The 24332-nt window shown below is 39.2% G+C and overlaps 1 protein-coding gene and 1 long non-coding RNA gene across 5 annotated transcripts in view; one reads left to right on the top strand and one right to left on the bottom strand.

The window, feature by feature from the left end:
- Positions 1-8800, bottom strand: part of LOC147142178 (uncharacterized) — a 44849-nt gene extending 36049 nt beyond the window's left edge. For all 3 annotated transcript variants that reach the window (XR_015088171.1, XR_015088173.1, XR_015088172.1), the window contains exon 1: positions 8575-8800. This is a non-coding gene — a long non-coding RNA (uncharacterized LOC147142178). The remainder of the gene's footprint in view (positions 1-8574) is intronic.
- LOC147142177 (sodium- and chloride-dependent GABA transporter 2-like) overlaps positions 1-22831 on the top strand; it is a 40005-nt gene extending 17174 nt beyond the window's left edge. For both annotated transcript variants that reach the window (XM_086041155.1, XM_086041156.1), the window contains 10 exons: positions 5007-5139; positions 5434-5568; positions 5747-5850; positions 6362-6486; positions 6726-6838; positions 6905-7042; positions 7194-7296; positions 10048-10148; positions 12943-13113; positions 16763-22831. In XM_086041155.1, coding sequence (XP_085897281.1) covers positions 5007-5139; positions 5434-5568; positions 5747-5850; positions 6362-6486; positions 6726-6838; positions 6905-7042; positions 7194-7296; positions 10048-10148; positions 12943-13113; positions 16763-16912 — 1273 coding nt within the window. In that variant the 3' untranslated portion in view covers positions 16913-22831. The remainder of the gene's footprint in view (positions 1-5006; positions 5140-5433; positions 5569-5746; positions 5851-6361; positions 6487-6725; positions 6839-6904; positions 7043-7193; positions 7297-10047; positions 10149-12942; positions 13114-16762) is intronic.
- The last annotated feature ends 1501 nt before the right edge of the window (positions 22832-24332 follow it).

The following is a 24332-nucleotide window of genomic DNA, read 5'->3' as shown; positions in this document are numbered from 1 at the left end:
TACAGAAATTTATGGTAGGTCGGGGTAGTTCATTTCCACGAAAAGTTTCAGTAGGCAATTTTAACGCAACAGATTAAAATAGAATTATTATTGATTATTGTGGTTTTAGCATCTTGGGGAAAGACTACTTGAAATACAAGTGTTGCATTGTTTCTGACGGAAAATGGAGCATCCTCTCATGACTCTAATGCTGGCAAATCCTTTTGTCTGAGAAGCAATCTTACATTGAGCAAGGTCGAGTGCAGTGTGCCAGGGGCTGATTGAGAGATCAGTGTCCATAATGCAGAATCATGAACACAAGAAGATTATTGTCGAGCAGAATACGGGAACTTGCTTTGGCTGCTTCATTTCAAAAGAATCTCCCTCCTGAATGTAACCTCGCCTCCCACCTGTGCACTCTGTGCTGGACAACAAAATACCACACACTTGTGCAAATAGCAATTCAGGGTCAGGAAAAGTGTTGCAACGTTGGTTGTATTGGACATTGCAACATCCCAAGTCCACTTGTTGCAATGTAAAATCTAACAGGATATCATAAAAACAAACAAGTTAGAATCACTCATTGCAAAAAACGTTACCTCAAAGAGGATTTTTTGTAGTAGTACCTCAGTTGTTACGAGTACAATAAAAATTTGGAGCATTTTACTGGTAATATAATTCCAATAACCTGTTTTTACTTTGGACTGATAATACAGCATCAGGAGCAACTAGGAGTTTAGTATCTTGCTTGAAGTGGAAGTCAAAGCAAACATTTTTTTTTCAAGGATATGTTCTATGCAAGCCCACTAGTAGAAACAGGGCATTCTGATAAATATTGCGTTTGTGGAATAAGTGTTAATCCACTCGTTTTTAGCCATCTCTGGGGGCGGCCATTTTGTCTTCTGTCGACTGAAAATGACATCACAACTGCTCACAACGACCAATCACGGCTCAGATTCAGAAAACAGGTCAGCCGTGATTGGTTTTTACCTTGTAATTCACACAATATTAATTTTTTTAGAAAAGTTTTTGCTTTTATCAGTTGCAATTTAACACCAGTATCTGTACTTTTTACTCGATACATTTTCAAAACAGGGTCGTGACTTTTGTTTTACATGACAACATGACGATGAAAAAAAAAAAATCAAACCAATGTCTGTGGCTCCGCAAATCATATGAAGGGTTACACCCGGTCCCAGACTTTCCAGCTCCTAGCTTTATCCCAAGCTATGACATCACCCGAGATGCCGCCATGCTACCCGCTACAGAAGATAATTTAATTGGACGATCGGCGACGTGGAGTTTTTCGACGTTGAAACTGTCAACGATCTGGGCTCGACTCAGAGCACGCCAGCGCCGGCGAGTCAGCAGCCGGCTGACGCCGACCCATGCCTTACCTGCGGGAAATGTTTGTCGGCTCGAAGAACAATTCTTGGTGAATCATTGTGAATTCCCCGCCCAATCTGAGAAAACATCTCGAGGTAAAGCTAAATGATTACCCTATCGCTTAGCCCTGGTTAATGACGTTAGTTACTGTTTGAATGAAACAGCAGTTCGTTCATAAAAACTTGACTTCAAGAGGTGGGTCTACCTGCATGATTCATCACATCACAGTAAAAAAAACAATCGAGCCAGTTTAGAGGGTGTGTTAAGTGATGACCTTTCAAATTCAATACCCTTCAAGTTATATGACACGAGGAGGAAACATCCGGAAAAAATACTTTTTACTTTTACTCACGAATTACATTTCAGAGCCTGTGCTTTTTTTACTTTTACTTGACTAGAATGACTTCTTTTGCCAGAGTCATTTTTATATACGTAATTGCACTTTTACTCAAGAGTAATGCCAGTACTTTTCCCAGATCACTGGATTAAGAAAATTGCATCATACCAACCAGTGTTGCCACAGTTACCTTGAAAAAGTAACTTGATTACTTGAGCGTTTACTTGCTTTAAAAAAGTAAGTACCTAAGTTAGATTACAAGTTACTCTAATAGTTGCATTCAGTAGATAAGTTGCGACAACCCTGCTTAACATAAAAATGACACCCGGTTTTGCCACTTAATCGGGAAGTGCATTCTTAACAGTGATATTTACGAATAATGTTTTTTTTTTTTTTTAATTCAAAGTAAAATAAAGACAACCTTCTTGACTTACCGTAATTATTTTTACTTTCAAAAAATAATGAGTATTCTCTTGATTTCACTTATCATAAATGGGCTACTTGTTATCAAAATATATATTTCTAAGAGTCTTTCTAGACTTCATTTATGACAGAACTACATATTTTTTAATAAAATCAAAAATAAAGGTAGTCTTTTTTTACTCTACATATTTAACTATTAACGTAATGGGAAAATCCAACATTTATAATGTACACTGTTTGTAAACAGAACAAATTTGGTCAATTCCTGCAGTCACATCATCTTTTCTTTCAAATTTGAATGCATACTAAGCTACAAAACACTGTCGACAGCAGAGTGTCCAACCCTGAATATTTTTGTGTTTAGCTGACACAAATTTAAAATAGTGACTGTATTTCCAGCTTGAAAACGCAAATCTCTCTCCTTCCAACATCACTGATTCTGTAGTACGGTATGGACCCGCGAGTCGTCAACGCGCTGGAAACGTGACACGACGCACACATGATGTCACTCCCTCAGATGGGAATGTCATGTTGAAGTCGTCCACAATGCCTCACAACGCTCAAGCTGTCAATACTAGAGTTTCTCTTTTTTACATGTTCCATAATGTACAGTTATTTGAGCGCCTTTCCTGAAGTACTATGGTGTTAGGGAATCAGGAGTCAGTCTGTATTTTACTCTTCATTAACTATTAGTTCGGTTGAATGCGCAATACGTGTGTGAGGGAGACGCCATGGCTGAGAAGTATGTACTGATGATAGATTTACGACTTCTTTAAGTAAATTTTTTCTCAGTGCTTCAAGGTGGAGGGCGTTAACTAAGTGTCTTTACTCTTTAGCAGTGAAAGGTGCTATTCGTTGAAATACTGATGTAATCTAGGCGAAGTAACTATATCGTACTTAATGTATTTTGATACTGTATGCGAAGAGTAACTGTAGCCTGATTACTTGACTGGAAAAAGTAATGTGTTAGATTCGTGGAAAACGTGCACATTTTGTAGTAACACGTTATTGAGTAAGCACTTAAAAGTAACGCGTTACCGGCGTCACTAATCCCAACAGATTTGTGAGAAAATCTCAAACTTCTTTTCAGAATCAATATTTTCTAGTATATCCTTTGACAAAATTCTACTACATATGTTCAACCTCATTGCAAATTAAGAACTGTCATTGTGCACACACAAAATTATATTTTTCAATTACATTCAATGATGCAAAAATGCACCAATGAAAATGTAGCAAATTTGCATTTTACAATCCAAAATTGGGTCTAACTATCAACACAGTTCAGAAATTGTTTTTGGGTACACTGTTAAACCTGCTGTGTTTAAGTTAACTACATTATTCAGGAGTGCCTTGGGTGTTGGGAAATGAATCATCAATCATCCAGTCAACACTTTAGTATTTTGCGTGTGCTGAGCGGAATGTGAGACAAGGTAAAATAAAAGGCAATGGAATGGCAAAATTGTCCTTGAGAACCTTGTGACATTTAGTGAGCGTGACGTTGCCCTTCATCATAGACCACAAATGTCAAAGTCAAGGCCCCGGGGCCAAATCCGGCCGGCAACCTCAGTTTTTGTGACCCGCGAAGGCAAATTATGTGCATCAACTTCATGTTTCTTGAAAATTGTTTTCTCTTTTAACAATACTGAGATATGAGATACTGCAACGTGTTATTTGGTACCAATCCTCCCCTCTAAAATAAATTGAAAAATAATTGAACAAACAATTACTTCCGTCTTCCAAGTTCAAAACTAGCTATCCATCAATTTGTTGTGTAAATGTGATCATGTAAGGCGATTATACATTTATATGGGTTCACAGTCATAACGTCCCTCCGAGGGACACCATAACTACAACGTGGCCTCCGACAAAAAATGAGTTTGACACCCTTGATATTGGCAAGGATGTTGCAATACAAGACGTATCACGATACCTGGGTCACAATACGATATAATCACGATATTGCGATATCACGATATTGTGATGTTCTACCCAGATAATATCAAAATTACATGTAGAGATGAGAAATGAAGTTGCTGTATATGTTAATCAGAAGATATAGATCAGAGGACAGATTGAGTCAAAACTATTTGCTTCAAAACATCCTATTTATTATTTGTGTTTTGGCACATTTTCTCTGAAAAAAAAAGAAAATGGAGTGTTACACACTGCCATCATTAAATCGATATTAGAAGCTGAATCATCGATATTATATTCGACGGCCGAAAATCGCGATATTGGCAAATCTATTTTTTGCCACACCCCTACTTGATATAGACTATGACTAGAAGTTAGGTATATGGCTGTATTTCATCCATTGACTGTGTGTGATAAATCAATGATCAATTTTTAACTGATCCTTCCTCAGGCCTGTGACGATATATATCGAGCTATCCTTCGATGAATGAACTTGTCAGTGCGGTAAATGTGGCATTTCCCTCAAAGATATATCTTTCCAATAAAAGACGAATCGATAAGTAGCTTGATATATTTTATAGTGGAATGAATCGATTCGGTTGGATTCGATGCACTTGCATCTTTTCAATCAAGTATGTGTTTAGCCTGTGGAAAGATCATTTAAATGTAAGCAGTCATGACACCACATATTTATTTCTTGAATCGCCAGACATTTCAAATTTCCTGTACTTTAGTAGCGTCAACAAACAGATGGACAACTAACTTCAAATAGTGTGTCAACATTTGTTGACAGGTTGGCCGGAGGGCAACACTCTCATATTGTAGTCCTGAACAAAGTACTTATTTCCCAAGCTGTTTTAAAAAAAAATGTCTAAACTGAAATGAGAGAAAGTCTTGACTTAGGTGCGGAACATGACATGTCACATGTTTGACTGTGTCGGTTTGTGATGTTTTTTCTTTCAAGGAGACGAGTTCTGGGTATATCCACGGGGATAGAAGAGATTGGCAGTCTGAGGTGGGAGCTGGCCCTGTGTCTCTTGTTGGCTTGGATTCTGTGCTACTTCTGTGTTTGGAAAGGAGTGAGATCCACTGGAAAGGTAACACCCTTTATTTTTGTATACACATGCACGCATATGAGTTTCGGAAGAAGCCACGTGATTACATTCAGAGAATAAAGCTGCCAAAATGGGTACAACAGTAAAGGCAGAGAGGTAATCCTCAAACATTTGGATGCAATCAACAGTGGCCTAGTTATGCTCTGTATAAAAAAAAGGATTATTACTGTGCAAGGGTTTGCCTTGAGCACAGTTTAGCCCTGATCCTTTTTTATTAGAAATAGCGGTTCCAAAGTATTTTACAAGTGTTAACCCTCACGTGTCTTTTGTCGACAGGTAGTTTACTTTACAGCCACTTTCCCTTATGTGATGTTGGTTGTTCTGTTGGCTCGTGGACTCACCTTACCCGGTGCCATGAATGGCATAATTTTCTACCTCTATCCTGACCCGACAAGGTTGGTGGACCCTCAGGTAAGTAATAAAGCGCCAGGCCAAAATAAATAAATACCTAAATCAACTAAGTACCATGACGGGATGCCCAATCAGTTGCATAGGCTAAATCCTGTATAGCATTTTAAATTCACAGATTATGTTTCAATTGTTTAACCAAAGGAAAGTTAATATTTCATTTTCTGACATATGCTCTCAGGTTTGGATGGATGCAGGTGCACAAGTCCTGTTCTCTTTTGGGATTTGTCAGGGAAGTTTGACAGCTCTTGGCAGTTACAACGAGTTTAATAATAACTGTTACAAGTAAGTTCTCTTTCCCCATTGGTTTCCTGTCTCAGCCCACCATTTTATTTTTGTTTAGCCTTTTCTGCTTCAACAATATTTTTATTCATAGCACGTGAAGTTCTGTGCTCCGAATTGTTTATAAAAAGACCGGATGTGACCTTTCAAGGTCAATGCTGACTTTGAAGACAAAGTCCAGCTGCTCTGTTCAAACTTCTTCTTTTCCTTTTACAACCCTGCAATGAGAAATTTGTTGCGGACGTTTTGGGTTGATCCGCACTTGACTTTTATGCTGTACATGAACTGTATGAAGAAGGTTCATCGCTCTTATCACGGAACTGCCATTCTCATCCCCCCCGCCCCCTCGCTGTTCCAACCCAAGTTAACTGAGTGGAGTCTGCTGTCTGGTGGTGACAGATCTGTACTACAACGTACAGCCTCTGTTTAAGATGGATGGATGGATAAATAGATCATTATGGACAGTGTGTTTTTGTCTGCTCTCTAATAATTCCTTCCTTTGTTTTTCCCTTAGGGACACATTCGTTCTATGTTTGGTGAATGGTGGCTCAAGCTTCGTGGCAGGCTTTGCTATCTTTTCGGTTTTGGGATTCATGTCCTACGAACAAGGATTGCCAATATCTGAAGTGGCTGCATCTGGTAAGAATCCAAGTACAACTCATGGTTACTTCTCATTCATACAGAACATGTGTCCGATGATAACAATGCCAAATGTATGTCAATATTTTTAATCTACACAAATGCTAGCAGTTTGAAGCATCTTATAAATATGGACAATATGTAAAGTGTCTTTAAATGTTTCTGTGGTGATTGAGGTCTTGCTTGGGTTGCACCTGCATGACTCGTTTGAATATTGACTTTTATGTGTCTAAATATAGGACCTGGCCTGGCTTTTATAGCATATCCAAGGGCCGTAGCAATGATGCCTTTACCTCAGTTGTGGGCCATATGCTTCTTTATCATGGTCATCCTACTGGGTGCTGATACACAGGTCAGTTGTGCTTGTGGAACTTCTGCTGGGTTTCTGGTTTGTGTTAACGTGTCTTTCCTCTGGTAGTTTGTGAGCTTGGAGTGCCTGATGACCTCCGTGACAGATATGTTCCCGACTGTTTTCCGGAGGGCTTATCGGCGAGAGCTGCTGCTGCTTTGTCTCTGCTCCGTTTGCTTCTTCCTTGGTCTTCTTCTCGTCACCGAGGTGAGAGAACAGCTCTTTTCTTATCGCGTTGTTTTTGTGCGCAGCGTATTTAAGTTATCAAGTGATGGTACTGTGGTTCACTGATTTGGTTTAATGACTCTCAAATGTACAGTATGTTGTGTCATGATCTGTCAACACTATCTTCTTTCAGGGGGGCTTGTATTTCCTTCAGCTATTCGACCATTACGTCTGCAGTGGCAACAATCTTCTCCTCCTTTCAGTATGTCAGTCCATCGCAATTGGATGGATATATGGTAAGTCCTTTCAGTCATGTCAGTCATATGTTTTGAGCGTCCGTTATTCATCATCCGTCTGCAGCGTGGGCACCCTTCCGTCGTCCCTCATTCGCCTTTTTTTCCAGGGGGGAAAAAATAATACCCGTCGATAGGCCGGTCCGTCTCTAATTTTAAACGGCCGTCCGTCTGGACGATGTTTGAACAGAAAGAGTGACTCATTGCGCTTTGGAAGCCTCTTCACAGCCTGGTCCCTCACTCAAATCTGTTCCCCAAGCAACAACAATTCACTATTGTGTTGTATTTTCCTCCTGCGCTCGCCGCAAAAAATAGACTAATGACGGACTGCAGACGGATGGCGACTAAGTAAAGGGGTTTCCGTCTATGCTTAATCCGTCTATTTTAAACATTTTCACGTCATTCGTCAACGGTCAGAAAAACGTGCGTCCATTAGCAACGGATAGACGGACCAGTCCGTCACATCGACAGAATGTCCAGCTATGGTTATTACATTCTTCCTATCCTCAGCAGCAATTTCAGACATCAGCAACATCATTTCGCCATGGACAAATGATCATTTGTCATTCATGTGTATGGGGTTTCCATTACAGATTTGTGGCAATGTAAATTACACATATTTGCAACAGAATTGTAACTGATTGTAACTGCAGTTTGCGATAACTACAAATTGATTCTGACTAGTCATAATTCCAGTTAAAGATAGCTTTAATTCACCTCTACATGTCCCTTTTCAGATATTTAAACATTTATTTCAGTACAATTTTTAACTCTAACTCTAGTGTGCACATTTTAAGTAGCGTTTTATTTTCCGCAGTGTTGTCCAGTGTCAATGTTCAAACAGTGCATTATGTTACATTGGCTTACAGTAGTACTAAATATACCTTTTAGGAATACAACCCATGCCTCACGTGTTCATTTCGTTACTGTATAATTATGTTGGTCATTATGTTGGTGGTACCTCGAGAGCTACGTTTTGTTTTTTTAACGGTTGTACGTGATGTAAAACTTTGATACTGGCTTAGGGGAATTTAATTAATACACCAGGCAAGTTTGCTACAGCTCTTTCATTCGATATACAGGAACTTTGGTGTGAGCTGTTACTTTTGGCACAGTCTGTGTGTGCACAAATAAAAGGAAAAGCAGAAAACGGGGCTCATAGCCAATCGGTTTGGGTAGGAAAAGTACTGTTTAACGAGCACGTCGACGACGAGCAAATCGGAGCAACAGGTGTGTGTGTGTTGGGGGGGTTTATTGCTGCCGAAAAAAAAGGTTACATACCCTTTACTTCTTAATTAGCAGCCAGTGTGTCGAGACAAAACCACGCAGATCCTTCCCATCGAGAGAAACTTTACTTTTGTTCTTCTTTTCATGAAAAGGGGTGTTCCTATATGATGAAACTGTTACCATGGCAGCATCGGTGCTTTTCTCTTTTGAGAACTCTAGTGTTCACTGTTTACGACCCACCTGCCTGTTCTACTGAAAAAAAAAAATCCTGCCTGTTCTACTTCCGTGATGGATGCTGATTGGCCCGTACTTTGTTGACCTCTTTAAGGGCGCTGATTAGTTAGTGAGGAGTCGGTTTTGGTGGGCGCATTTTCAGTTTCACAATCGTATCAATATTTGTTTTCAGATTAAGTTGCATTTTTAAACCTCTATCCATCTCCCCTTTACGGCTTTGTATAAACTTGTGACTCTGGAGTGGGAAAACTACATTGAAAAGGAGGGAGCTTGATTTGCTGTCGTTTGAGTGGGCCTGCTGCCCCCTGCTGGAAAACATTGAACAATGCATCTTATCAAATAGATTAGCCTATGATCTGAATATGTGACTTTGATTAAACGTGCCATAAAATATATGGCACAGTTAATATATATTATTTAAGGTACAAAAGATAAAATTCTATTAAATGTATAATATGAGAAAATTAACCTTAATCTATGTAAGGTAACCCCCAATATAATAACCTAATAAATAAGATCTATGTAACTACTCTTTATTATAATTCTTAACTAAAAAAAAAAAAAAAAAAAAAAAAAACTAATTGTTGAATCGTGACTGGAAGAGGGCACTAAGACTCTTTACAGTGCACACATTCCTTTAATGTATCTTGGCCTAGACAACTTCATTGCTTTAATTTATCTTGGCGTGGACAAGTATCACAGTCCCGCAGGTGTTACGCACTTCATCTGCCAAATATTTTGTTCCTCTTTTGTTCTTCCCATCACTCCTGGTTAAGCTTAACGAAGCCTGAGGGGCCATTAGATTCCAAGGAGGAGTTTGCGCTCTTTATTTGACATGCATGCATACTTTGTTCTACACTTTTGTTAACAGGGATTTGTTAAAAACTCAGAGGGGTTTAAGGCTTGGAGCTGGATACAAAACAACACAAACACACTCATCTGCTGCTTAGATGAGTACACATAATGAGATCCAATGCTAAAGCTGTATCAAAAACAAACAAACTTCATTTTCGAGTGAGAATCTCGTCTGATATGTAGTGTAATTAGAAGTTAGCAGTCTTTACTTTCCTGGGTTGTGGTTACATTATGTAAAACGTAATAATAAAAATCCACATGCAAACGAGTAGATTTCTCATTTCCCTCAAGCAGATGTAACCACTCACTTAAGAGACACATTGATGCAACATGAAATTACATTTTAAAAAGTCTGAAATACTATGTGTATTTTTATGTAAAGTCTTTTGAATTGTACCAATTTCAAAAGAGACTTCTCATTTTGTATTTGATTAACAGGTGCAGATCGTCTCTATGACAACATTGAAGAAATGATAGGGTATCGTCCATGGCCACTAATGAAGATTTGCTGGCTTTACATTACCCCTGCTGTTTGTCTGGTGAGTGAAATCACGAGGAAGGTGCGGTGACAACGACAATGAATGAATGTATGGCAAATGCCTTAACGACACGCTCACAAATCCAATTCACGTAATGTATTTCTCACAAAGCTTCATCTTGTTGTTCTTCTCTCAAGCTTGAAATGACATGCTTGAAATAACATGAGAAGAGGAACAAAGAAGAGGTGCATAAGAAGAAATTAAGGATTTAAACTTTGTGACGTGAGGAATTTGAGAAAGGTGCTGGTTTCAGGGTCAGGCGGGTTAGGATGAAGAGAACACAGAGAAACATATTCATACATTTCTACTGTAAGTGGGTAAGACTCATGTGACTCTTATTGTACACTTTTTGTGGTAGACTGTGGTAATTGTTGAACATTTGGACATACAGTAAATCCTAACCAACAAAGAATTGTCTTTAATGTGCTGCCCAGCATATGAGCGTGTGATGTTGGAATGAAAATCTAATCCCAGAAAATTATATTTCCAAACATGTTTGTACAAGGGTCCTCAGATTATGACAGAGTTCTGTTCCTACAGGCGACAACATCACTTAAATGTGTACGTTAGAACGCAGAGTCTATCTATCAGGGCTCTCTATCAATGGTTTTGTAATTGCAACTCACACTGACTTTGTTTGTGAATTGCTGGGTGTGAGTCATGTCTTGTGTTTTTGTGAGATTTTGGCATCATTTTAACACAATAATTGAACCCAGTGCCTGCATAACAGGACAGACAAAACAGGCATTTGCCTAGGGCCCCGAGCAGGATGGTGGAGCCGAGATGTGTCTTATAGCCTTTCCAGTCATTGAATACACAAAAATTTCTTTTAACGCGTCGTTACACGCTTTTATGAGATGTGGCAAACATGCACAAGCAATAGAAGATAAAAAGGATAACAGTACTGTACAGTTCAGTATTAAGATGGTTTTGAGGGCAAAGCTGATCAAATGTTAAGTAAACCAGTCTGCAAAAGGCAAAAAAGAAAAAAAGATACATTTATTCATTGCATGCATTTTTCCAAACGAACTATGAATAAAACTATTATATATTATAATGTAGACAATTTGTGACAAATTAATAGGTAACATAAGAGTTAGCATATTAATGATTCTTAAATTATTGTGAAAAGTGTATCGACAAAGCCTCCAAGGTTCAGCTCTTTCAGATCAAAAGTTATTAGAATTGAGATTTTCCACAGTCTCTCTTGCTTAGACACATTGAATGTCAGCACTGTCGTAAACCGAGAACCCCTTTATTCATAATAATAATAATAATAATAATAATAATAATAATAATAATAATAATAATAATAATAATAATAATAATACTGTTTGTCGGTATAATATAATATTGATTCTTTTCTATGTGAAATATGAAATACCTCTTTTTGACGCGATGAGTGGTTCACACCTCTGCATTTCAATTTCATAACTGTTGTATAAATTAACACCTCAGAGACATTCGCTTCAAGTTTGTTCAAGTCTTAGATTTTTTAAAGACACGTGTACCCCTCAGGCCATATTAATTCCCTCCGATTTCAAACATCTACTGAGTACTGTGGCAAAGCACATAGGTTTTTGTGTGTATTAATCGTGCTGCTTTGAATTCAATTAGGTCATAGAATTTGAGAGTACATAATTTGATGAATAGTCAAATATGATCAATTAATAATGAAGAATTCCTCTTTTTGGAGCTTGAATACAGACGGAGTCAGTATTTGTTGTGTGGGTGTTATCCATGTCCCCACACTATAGGTGAGGTATGGCAGTAAAGTAACAATGATCAATACGATGCGAAAAATGATTTAGGACATCCTTGGTTTTGTAGAGAATACCAATAGGTTTTGACATTTTTCTTTTGACATTTTTGTGTGACTTGTAAAACGTTATGCATCAATTAGGCCTACTTTACTACAAGAACTGTATTTTAATTCACTCTTTCTATACAGTGATTTCAACTTGGTGTTTTGCCTAGTGCCAAACTTGCTTTCTGTTTGCAGATATTGATAGTATTGGCGTATTGGGAGCCTCACACACCTCTCACTGCACTGTCTCACTTATGACGACAAAATCAAGTTGTCACGTAGCTTTAGATGAGTCCAAAATGTAATCAGCCGGCAAGTGTTACCACAGCTAATCAATGGAATTTTACTTATCGGGTAACCTGGGGAGAAAAAACCTGACATGCTAGAAAAAAAAGCAATTCCAAAAAGCAATTTTGGGATCAGGATGTCAATTTTTGTTTTAATAGCATCATAATCTAACTCAACAGATTTTTTTTTTCAAATTGTTCCCCAGTGTAATATCATAGTATCACACCATTTGTTTTTTGTTTTTTAAAGTTATTTAATTCATTTTCCACAGTAGTCAGAAGCTGTTCGAGGTTTTCTCCCGAGCAGTATAGAGTTGTGTCAGCAGCGAAAATAAACACTTTTCAAGACACCGTATGTACACAGTATGAATAGTTTTAAAATGATGTGCTGATCATTGTCCTTTATTGCGGTAAGCCAAACATGCTGAATTCAAATGATAGCCTTCTGCACATATTTGATATGTGATATTAAACACACCAACCATTGACAACACACCATCACTGATTCCCATGCAGCCGGACTAGATATCTTCACATTTCTGTTGCTTATTATCCCGAAAGTTTCTTGGGAAGTTTCCAGAAATTTACAGGAACATTTCCAGCCCTCTACTGAGGTCCTACTAATCATGACTTTCATGATGCTGAAAGCACACCGAATGTCTTAAGATTTTTATCTGTGTTTTGTTTTGTTACTTGCTAGGGTACCTTCGTCTTCTCCCTGGTGAGGTACAAGCCTCTCAAATTCAACAAAACCTACGTCTACCCAACCTGGGCCTACGCTTTGGGCTGGTGCCTGGGACTGTTCTGCGTTCTGCTGGTGCCACTGTGGATCCTCTTTAAAGTGACTCAGATGAAAGGCACAGCGTGGCAGGTATGTGTCTGGTATATAGCACTTAACAGAAATGTGTGTTTGAATCATGTTTTTTTTGAGGGGGGAATTATATTAAAATTCAGTGAATAACACTATATTTCTTAATCCCAAATTGAGTATGGTATTATAGAGGGGTCTTAATTAGAAATAAACATTTTTCACATTGTTTAGACATTTACCAGTACCTAGGCAGTGCCTATGGGTTGTAAAAATTATATTGAATCATTTATAGCTCATTTCATCCACAACGTAACTCACTATGCTTCAGATACTGTGATTAAAAGTACAACATTTAAAAGCAGTTACAAACAGAGTTAAATAGATTTAAAAGAAAGCTCAAGAAATACAAAATAGTCAATACAAAATAAGATTACTAAAAGAGCATACAGTGCAAGTATAAGATTTTCAAAAACATGATTTAAAAAATACTTTTCAAGTCCTTAACCGTAGGTACGGGAAAAGAGCATGGTTTTTTAACCTGGATTTAAATGCATTCACATTTTATTGGTATGTTTTGAAACTTTGATCCTTCAAATTATTCACTCTGATAGTAAACGATATCAGCAAATCGATGGAATGTATTATACACATATAAAAAATAAAGTGTGATTTTGTGGGGGCATATTATACAACGGTGTAGGTTATTCACTGGATTTTCCATGGCACATCAGATAATCTCTCAGCACACTAATTGGAAATCACAGCCTTAACCAGCATACTTCCTTAGTCTAGTCATAACTGTCAGCAAGCCTGCCAGTGCCAATGTTAGCCTGGGATGGGCAGCACGCGGCGGTTTCCTTGGCAACATGCAGGCTGGCCAAAAATGACCCCACACTCCCCTGGTTTGGCACAACCTCCACTGGTGACACAGGAATAATTAAAGCTCCACCAGGCCTTTTGTGGCCCAGCTTGACGACTAAACCAAAGAACCTGCAATGCTCCGGTCCCACTGCTGAACAGTGCCAGGAACCAAACAAAGCACCAAAACTCAAACGGGTTACTAGAAAAATAGCCCACCCTAAATTCCATTGCGTTAGTTCAAACCGATGCACTTGTTCAACTTGTACTAATTCCTATCATTGGAAACTTGTTAAAAAAAGCAAATATGATTTTTGTTCGATTTCATCATTTAAAAAGCAGACTACTAAAACCCCCCGCCACCTACAAGTATCATCTCCTCTCCACTCCAATTTAGCATTTATTAAGTTCTTGTGTGAATTGACATTTGCATGACAAAGCTGACAGTATAGTTGCTGCGTGCCAAAATTGTGCTGTGCTGACAGGAGTTGCAAAATGGTGATGAGCCAATTCACAGCTGCAGGCAAATTCTACATATAATTATTATTCTCAAGATTGATGTGATGTTGTTGACAGCTTCTGTGTCATTCACATATATTAATGATACTTTTGAAAAGGGAAAGATATATAGAGTAAGCCTAGAATCGCAAATGACTGCACTAAAGTGCTTTCACTCAGCTGAAATCAATGCCGCCCAGAACGTATAAGTGGATCGAGGATTGACAACAAGTTAAGTTAATGTATGGCCCCTAGTGGCAGCGAGCAGATTGGATGCTTCGTGAGTATAGTTTGGTGTTCTGCAAGCGCAGTGTGTTGATGCCACAATTACGTCAGTGTAATGTGAAATACCGCGTACAAAAATGTGTTTCGTGTGTATGTAATGTGAAATATCGCGGACAAAGGCAGGTTTTGCGTGTTCCAAAATGTGTTTCGCGTGTACAAAACCGTCCACTCGCACGCACAAGATTTTTTTTTACACTTACGTCTTCTCTCTGCTACGCGCACAATACGCTGATTCACACATGCGATACAGGCGTGATAATTGTGCCACGATTGTTAACCAATCAGGAGTCGGACAGTAGGGCTAATTCTGATTGGCTGTTTACTATCCAACCGTAACTAAAAGAGGTGCGGAGAACCCAGGGAAAAAAAATTAACTTCTGTATCTCAAGGGACAATAACGCTAAACCAAAACAAAGATACTTGGAAAAAATATGTTTTTGAATTATTACGACAACAATAAGAACGCAAAGTGTGTTAGAATACCGACCCTTCCATCGACTGTTTGTGTTTGAGGTTGAGGCTTCCCGGATGTCATACTTACTGCCGTAAAATACGATTGGATAGCTAACAGCCAATCAGAATTAGCCCTACTGTCCGACTCCTGATTGTTTAAGAATTGTGGCACAATTATAACGCCTGTATCGCAAGCGTGAATGAGCGTATTGTACGCGTAGCGGAGAGAAGATGCAAGCAAGCGTAAAAACAATCTTGTGCATGCGCCCCCACAAGATGATGCTCCCACCACCATGTATTCACCTTGTATTGAGCAGGTGATGAGCAGTGCCTGTTTTTCTCCACACAAACCGCTTAGAATTAACACCAAAAAGTTCAATCTTGGTCTCATCAGACCAGAGAATCTTATTTCTCATAGTCTGGGAGTCCTTCATGTGTTTTATTGGCAAACTATGTGGGTTTTCATGTGTCTTGCACTGAGGAGAGGCTTCCGTCGGGCCACTCGGCCATAAAGTCCCGATTGGTGGAGGGCTGCAGTGATAGTTGACTTTGTGGACCTTTCTCCCATCTCCCTATTGCATTTCTGGAGCTCAGCCATAGTGATCTTTGGGTTCCTCTGTACCTCTCTCACCGAGGCTCTTTTCCCACGATTGCCTCGGTTTGGCTGGACGGCCAGGTCTAGGAAGAGTTGTGGTCGCCCCATACTTCTTCCATTTAAGGATTATGGAGACCACTCTGCTCTTGGGAACCTTGAGTGTTGCAGAAGGCAAAGCTGAGAAAGCATAGCAAGAAAAAATTGCCAAAATCCAACACTGCAGTACGTTTCGGCGGAATGATCCAACCATGGCCGCTAGGAATATCGTGTAAATGTAAAAGCCTGGCAGACATTTGGCACTATGCCTGACAAGGGCACTAGAAGACACTTGGCTAATGACACTTAAACGTGAGGAGTTGCAGGTGAGAGCTGCTTTGGAATTTATTTGATGGCTACAGGCAAGTGGCTTCACAAAACATCTTGTGTTCCACCAATAATTTATGCTTGTCCGAAACCCTCCAACACTCACCACCGTTCTTTGCATTAGTGAAATACTGTTCTAAAATCAAGTAATTATTTAGTCAGCAAAATATGAAGCGGCCTATCAAAGATTACACATTAGTAAACTACAAATGCATAGTGGCAAAAGGTTCCTCTATGTTTTGGGGCACACTTTCGGCCGAGCAAAATCAAGCAAGTAAAACGTGACACGTCGTTAGGAAAAATAATTAAAGTCGCTCTAAAATTTGATTTCAGTTGGAAACTTAAGAGTAAGAAATGATAAACGTCACATAACATTTAGTTAGTCCGGACTGCCTTTTTCCCGCCCATGGTGTAAATGTAAAATATCTGTATTTTTAGGGCTTTTTACATCTACATTATTCTACAGAATGCTGGATCTTGGAATTCTTTTCAACCCCTTTGTGTTGAATAGTTAACCCATCCAAAAGGACCAGGGGTTGCAGGGAAAGGAGCGCACCGGCTTCTCCTTGTTTTGATTTTCACATTGGCGTTTGATAACCGACTGATTCTATGCCTATGACACTACTTGTGTATTTTTGTGACTCTTTCTCTTCACAGAATGTCAAACAGCTTTGCCGTCCGGAAAACAAGGCCCACAACTCGGCAAAGCAACCCGAGCAATATCCACTGAACCCCAGCAAATCCCTGGCTCCTGCTGCCAATGAGTACAAGGGAAGCGGTGGAGTTGAAATGGAGGTGCAAGTATGAGACCATGAACATTTTCAAGAAAGTTTTGCAAGCTGTGTGGTTTTACCTTCTTGTGCCACTAGATGAGACGTCTCTTAATACGTCTCCATTTATTACTTAGTGGTTATTGCATTTAAATAGTCAAGGTTCACTTAAATCATTTTCATTTTGTCATTATGCCAACAGACAGGAACATTTTCCTTGGCTAGGTGTGAGCATAGGGGTGCTGCAGTAATGTTCTCATAAGAATGTATCAGGAAATTGTCCAAAAATTGAAGCACTGTATTATATCCCGCAACATACTGTATGTGCCTATGTGCACCGGCGCAAGAGGAACACCAGATTTGGCAACAAAAACTAGATTTTGCCTGCTTTGTGGCAGCGTGTGGCGTAAAAAGAAGATATCGCTGGCGTTGTGGGGACTCCATCTACCTACGAAATCATGACTTTTCAGGAGATCCAAAAACGGCATGTTTGTTCAACTATTAGTATTAACGCTGCTTTGTCAAAGAGAGCAAGCCATTTTCAACACAAAAAAATTGGTCAATAATATGTATAAGTAACATCCACACCTGTGGACTGCCCAATAGAATAGATTTGTGTAAAAATCTGAAATTTACCAAATTGAGACAGGAGATTTCAAACTGACGCCAGCGATATTCAGGCTCCTTACAAAACAACTAACAAAATTCTTGTGATAACAGACTCAACTCCCTAATGATTGTTTTGTTTATCCAACGCGTCATCACTGCCAATTTGTTCTGTAAGAGTGCAATTTGCACAGTTTGCATTGACTATATCAGCTGGTTGGAATTTTCATCTCTTAATATACGTTTTTATACACAAATGTAGTCTTTTGGTACCAAAATGTTAGCGGAATGGACTCTATGCACATACTACTTTGTCGTTTGGGATACGGTTGCCTTGCTAACTTAGGGCTAACGCATAGCAATAACAATGACAGCGTCCAACTCGTTGTCTGCTGGAATGACGCCAAGTACCGTAAATGATGGATTACCATTGTAATTGTTCCACTTATCTCAAGTATTGGATAAAACAAAAGCACACATATCTGATTTAATGAGCCATTTGTAGTTTCACAGTACATGCAGGTCCATGTGTACATAGACTTGCACGGCTTCATCCTTGACACGCTCAACTCTTAACTCAACTTGGTTTATAGACCACAAAAACAACCAGAACTGTAACAATGTGCTGTACATAAAGAGTGAACGTGGATAGAATGGAAAGTTTTTCTTGTCGCTACATGGTGCGGATGATGAAATTGAGATTAAGAAAATACAATTGTCAACCAATGATGAAATAATAATAGTGACAAGCAAGCCAGGATGAGAATGTCCCATTTCTCCGATTTTCTCGTGACGGGAGCGCCTCGCACCACCAAGCACCGCCTGATACAGAGAAAGATGGAGCTTCAACCATCGGCGATTGGTTTTCTTTCACTTTTCATCACCTCTGTAATATGGGCTCACTGGTTAACACATTCAAATATAAAGCTGAGCTGAATCGCTGAACATATCGGCTGAAGGAGAAATGCCTTCGTCTGTTAAAAAGTTACAGCTTTTCATAACATTTATACCTTGAAAGCAGAAGCACTGAACTATTGAATATACCCAGTACATCATCCCAGTAGCTTGAAGCATGCAGAGGAATGAAGCTTTAGTGTTTCCCCTGCAAATGCTCAATTTGTTACCGTGCATATGGTCCATTGTTGAAACACGATGTTAAAATAGCTTGTTGCAGAAGAATCACTGAAATATACATCTTTTGATTCTAATCATGAATCCAACCCGTTAATTCTCCACATCTCTGTGCCTTTCAACTCACGTTTACTGACTGAACTTAGTGTCAGTCTCTCTTAATTGCCACCTTCAGCAATACAAGACATCTTATGTTACTGAATTCTTTTTAAACATAACTTTATTTTGTTATTTTAACATTCACGTTTTGTCATTGTTTGTCTGTCCACTCTGAGTAGATGTGTGGTTACCATTGTGTTAGAAACAGCTTCTGTCCAATTACATACTCATTTAATATACATACAATACATTTTATGTATCACTTGCTTACACCTGCGAAGTTTGAGAATACTAAAACCATTAAAATAATGTTGGGCACACAATAGAAAAGTTGTTGATTTAGAGGTTGTGGGGTGTTGCACTGACTTGTCTGCAGTTCAAACCCTTTGGCCAATCATTTGATCTTTCGTCCATAAAAATGTCTTAAATGCTGCAAAACATATACAGTTTAAGGCAAGATTACAGAGTGACTCCAAAAAACGTTTTGAACTGTATTGTAAGAATAAAATTTTTAGAAAACGTGTGGGCTTTGGAGGAGAAAAAAAGTGTAACACATCAAGTGTAAACATCAAATAATGTGCTGTTGAGTGTTCATTGAAAGGTACAGGAGGTCCAATTAAGTTCACCTGTAAAGGCTATAGTGCATTTTAGATTTAAACTGAAATCCACCTAAAAGACAAATACAGTGTATCTAAGTTTTTGTGAGTAGGCTATTTTACGTATTGATACTGATTGTTTGACAGAAAGAAAGCCATATAAAGAACAGTAATGTATACACCCCATTTCCAGTGAAGTTGGGGTGTATGTAGAATGTAAATAAAAACCGAATACAATGATTAGAAAAAATATACTAATGTTCTGCTGCTGAACATTATTGTCTTTTTTTGCAAATATTCACTTATTATTTGATGACTGCAATATGTTCCAAAAAAGCTAGGAGACTTGAGGTATGCAAAAAAAAAAACACCTGTTTGGAACATTCCGCGGCATAGGTTAACTGGAAAGAGGTGACATGCACAGCTGGGCATTTTACTCAAAATGTGTGGTCCGTTTATCGTCTTCCGCCTACAGCCGGGATACCCTTCCGCCATCCGTCTATCTGCCATTTTGTCCTGCCAGCCCAAATAGTAATAGCCTATAGGTCGTTCTGACGATCATTTTAATTGTGCTTCCGTTAGCGTATTTGAAACGTAAGACTCGCCGTGACATAGAAGTCTCACCGCAACCGGACTAAATGCGTCTCCTTTCAGCACCTTCTATAACCTTTTTGGGACTTTTATGTACCTTTCAGGACCTCGGAAACCTCACTGCATTTAAAGGAGATGGATTTAGTCTGGCCAAGGTGAGACTTACATGCCACGGTGAGTCTTTCGTTTCAGATATCGCCCATCCGATGGGACGATTGATGATTGCATAGATGGAAAAAAATGGGCTTCCAATTTTTTTAAGTTTCTGTCTATCGTCAATCGCCTACAAAATGGGTGTCCGTCATAGGCGGACTGGTCCGTCGCATAGGCGCCATGCCCTGCTGCGGTGCCATGGTTGAGTACAAAAGGAGCATCCCGAAAAGACTAAGTTGTTCACAAGTACTGCTCGGGCAATGATCAATACTTTGTTTGAAGAAACACCATCCACGTGAATGGTGTAGCTTGGTCACATCCTCAGTGATGAACCCAAGGTCATAAGGTCTTTCGGGGCTTTGACCTTCAGACACCCTCGCCTGGCCAACTCAGCCGGGGCGTGATCAATCCCCGGCTTGTGACCAAGTAGCATGCTACACACCATGGATCCCCCTCTCTTGATCCACAACCACTTGGAAGCATTCTTAGCAGCCTCACTGATGTCCTTGGTGGCCTTCCTCTCCTGCACATCTCTGATACCGAGGAGCCTGAAAGCTCGATGCAGGGACTCCCCAGGAAATCCCCTACAACTCAGTTGTGAACAACTGCATGAGCAAATAGTCAAACAATTTAACGTTTCTCCATTTACAATTGTAAGGAATTTAGGGATTTCATCATATATGATCCATAATGTCATCAAAAGATTCAGAGAATGTACATATTGTCGCTCTCCTGTGAAAAACACTTAAAGCGGAAGTCAACCCAAACATATTTTTTTCAAGAATATTTTCCCAGCAGGTCCACTAGTTGAAACACGGCATTCTGGTTAGTTTAGCGTCTGCGGAATATAAGTTAAGCAGCAAAAATGCACTCATTTTTTGCCATCTCTGGGGGCGGCCATTTTGTCTTCTGTCGACTGAAAATGACATCACAACTGCTCACAACGACCAATCACGGCTTAGATTCAGAAAACAGGTCAGCCGTGATTGGATATACAAGTTAAAACTCTGCCATGCAAAGTGAAAGCTATTGTGTATCAACAACTCATCGAAGATGGACTGACGTGTAGTGGAATCTGTGGTCTGTCAAGTCCAAATTTCAAATTAGTTTTGGGAAATCATGCAGATCGTGTCCTCTGGGCCAAAGAGGAAAAGCGCAAATTTCAATATCCAGCGCCTCTGATGTTATAGGGGTAAGTTAGTGCCCATGGCATGGGTAACTTGCACATTTGTGAAGGCACCATTAATGCTGAGAGGTACAGACAGATTTTGTGGCAGCATATCCAAGCAACATCTTTTTCAGGGACCTCCGTGCTTATCTCAGCAAACCAACGCCAAGCTAGATTCTGCATGTGTTACAACAGCGCGGCTTTGGAGTTAAAGAGTATGAGTACTAGACTGGCCTGCCAGCAGTGTAACCTGTCTCCCTTTGAAAATATATGTCACATTATGAATCTCAAAATATAACAATGGAGACCCCGGACAGTTGAGAAACTGAAAGTGTGCATCAAATAAGAGTAGGAACAAATTCCACCTACTAAGCTTCAACAATTCGAGTCCTAAGTTCCCAAATGCTGATTTGAATGTTGTTTAAAGAAAATTGGTAAACATGTCCCTGTCACGGCTTTTTTTTTTTTTTTTTTTTTTTTTTTTTAATGTGTTGCAGGCATGAAATTCAAATTGAGTGAGGGAAGGGATCGGGGGAAGCTTGTTAGTTGGAACATTATATAACTAGGATTTGTAATTTATTCAATTGAATATAGGTTGAAAAGCAATTGCAAATCTTTGTATTCTATTTTTATTCATATGTTACATAATGTCCCAACTTCATCTGTATTGGGGTTTGTAGTATATATGAACAAGTCTTAGATATTTATATCAGGTTTTCAGCTTTCATTTTAATACTATATTTTTACTGCTCTTCTGCTACTGTATTTGAAATGTGACTATAGTAAGCCAGTAAGGCAGGACAAGAAGAAGGTGATTAAATCATCTCCACACACAATATATGCAGAGCATATTTAACACCTAGGTGATGTTTAGCTTGATCTTCCAGTGTGAGTCAAAGACTGCTGTTCTTCATTTTGTCAAAAAATGTTCACAGATAACATGTTTTTGTCCTGAGGTACACTGATGACTTATCTGCATTTACTTTGACGTTTTACATATCACACATCCATCTTTTCAAAATTAGATAGTGGTCGCCCCAAGGCTGAACAAAATGTGCCTTTGGAATTTGTTTTTTCTTTGGCTTTTCTGTCTTCCGTATTTTGTGAAGTCATCGCAGAAGTGTGTGATGGTAAACATAAAACCCGAAACATAACGCATGGCAAAGCAGTCATGTAGCAAAGCATTCCACCCTTTGTCCTTGTTGCTCAAGCATCAATAATAAAAGACAAACGAAACCTGCCATCTTAATGTGAAGAGACTCACCTCCCAGCAATCTGAGAATTTTCATCGCAACGCCATGCACCCCGGCGTGCCTCATCAGAGTCAATGGTGAGTACACAATTTATTGCTTTTCAGTTTTACAATACAGTGGTTCACCTCTTTTTACACTTGTATGACAGAACATATAAAAAAAAAGAAAAGTTCACTTGCATTCAACAAACTGCCAACTTCCTTAATTGCTATGCATCCATCACGTCATGAAAGGGTGAGTAGATTTTTTTTTTTGTGTTATTCAGTATTTAACTTCTTTGTACCCTTGTGTGACAATTAAAAATGTTGAAAAGTTACTTCATTGGCTGTACAGTTAATAAAGGTTTTATGTTGGCAACACTTTGACTTTGTTTGTCTGCCCGATCGCACTCATCATATCAACATAGTAATCTGGAACACCACATGGGCTAGTTGACTTGGGGCAAATCATTTCAGCAACACTCATTTTCATTCTTCAACCGTTGTGCAATGATTCACCAATGAACCTCACTCCTGTTCCACCACTGTTCGGCCACCAAGGCTCCAGGCTTCGGCTGGAGAAAATCTTCGTCGGGGTTAAGACCACCAGAAGGTTCCAAGAGATGCGCTTCACCCTCCTTTTGAAGATCTGGAGACCTCCCGTTCAAGTGGACCCGGCGACCCGTGTGGGGCGCTCATTATTTTTTTTTACCACAAGCATCACTATTTCTTCCATGAGTACATAGGCCTACTGTATGAAATTGTAAATGTGGCTGACAGGTACAGGAATTGAGTTTTTTTTTTTTTTAATTAAATACTCACCCAAGTAGAACTGTCACACAGCAAAATACCTACATTCAAACTAATATAATCAAGGAAATACAAGAACAGATTCACTTTTTAATTTAAAATCTTTCTCCATTTACAATCCAGCTGTTACACGCATATTTTTATAGGCTACATCACTGTCAAGGAGCTAAAAGATTTCATTAGTGGATCCTTGAGTTTAGCTAATGGGTGCAGCCTCCTCGAAGCTTGATCTTTGCACCTCGATGTGTATTAAAAACAGTTAAGACACTAAATATGGCAGTATTAGAACAACTTCTGCATGGAGTTGCAATTAGAAGAAATGAGGTCCACTCTATACAAACAGGGTCACGGGTGAGCTGAAGCCTGTCCCAGCCGACTTTGGGCGAAAGGCAGACCACACCCTTGACTGGCCCCCAGTGTTGTAGGGCACATAGAGAGAAAGAGAAGCATTCAAACTGACATTCACACCATCAGTGAACTGAATACAAGCTGCCTGCACCAAAGTGAGGCCAATACACCACTGCACTATCAGTGAGTGACCTTGCTTCAACCATGTTTAATCTATACTCTGACAACAATTTTGTCTACATTTATGTATAACTGTACATGTCATTATTGATGTTGGTGCACTGTGACTCTGTGGGAGTGTCGTTCATTCACTTTTGTTGAAAACAACCCGATAATAACCATGGCAACTTGTATCCCAAGAGGATCTTACGTAGCCCCTGGCCTAAGGTGACATGCAGGAATTAAAAGAAAAAAAATTACGTTTCCCCGCAAAAGACTTTACCTTCCTTCACAATGATTGCAAGATAACGCAACGTTTGTTTTTGCGAGGGAACACATTTTCTTTTTCTAATGCACATTTATGTACTTCTGGGTTAGTTTGGCAGTTTCCCCATGGCCACAGCTGGAATCAGGACCCAGTTGCATCACAGCACCTGTATTTAATATCCAGGCCACACATGGACTTTACAAGTTACGTACTGTAAAGCCACTTATAACATACATTCGAGTTTTTTTTAATATATAGCCTATGTCCATAAAAAAGACATATAGAAGTCATTGTTGA

Source organism: Filicampus tigris, chromosome 9 (assembly GCF_054856515.1).
Source record: "Filicampus tigris isolate MCC_2025a chromosome 9, RoL_Ftig_1.0, whole genome shotgun sequence".
Lineage (NCBI taxonomy): Eukaryota > Metazoa > Chordata > Actinopteri > Syngnathiformes > Syngnathidae > Filicampus > Filicampus tigris.
This window is presented reverse-complemented; position numbering and strand designations above follow the sequence as displayed.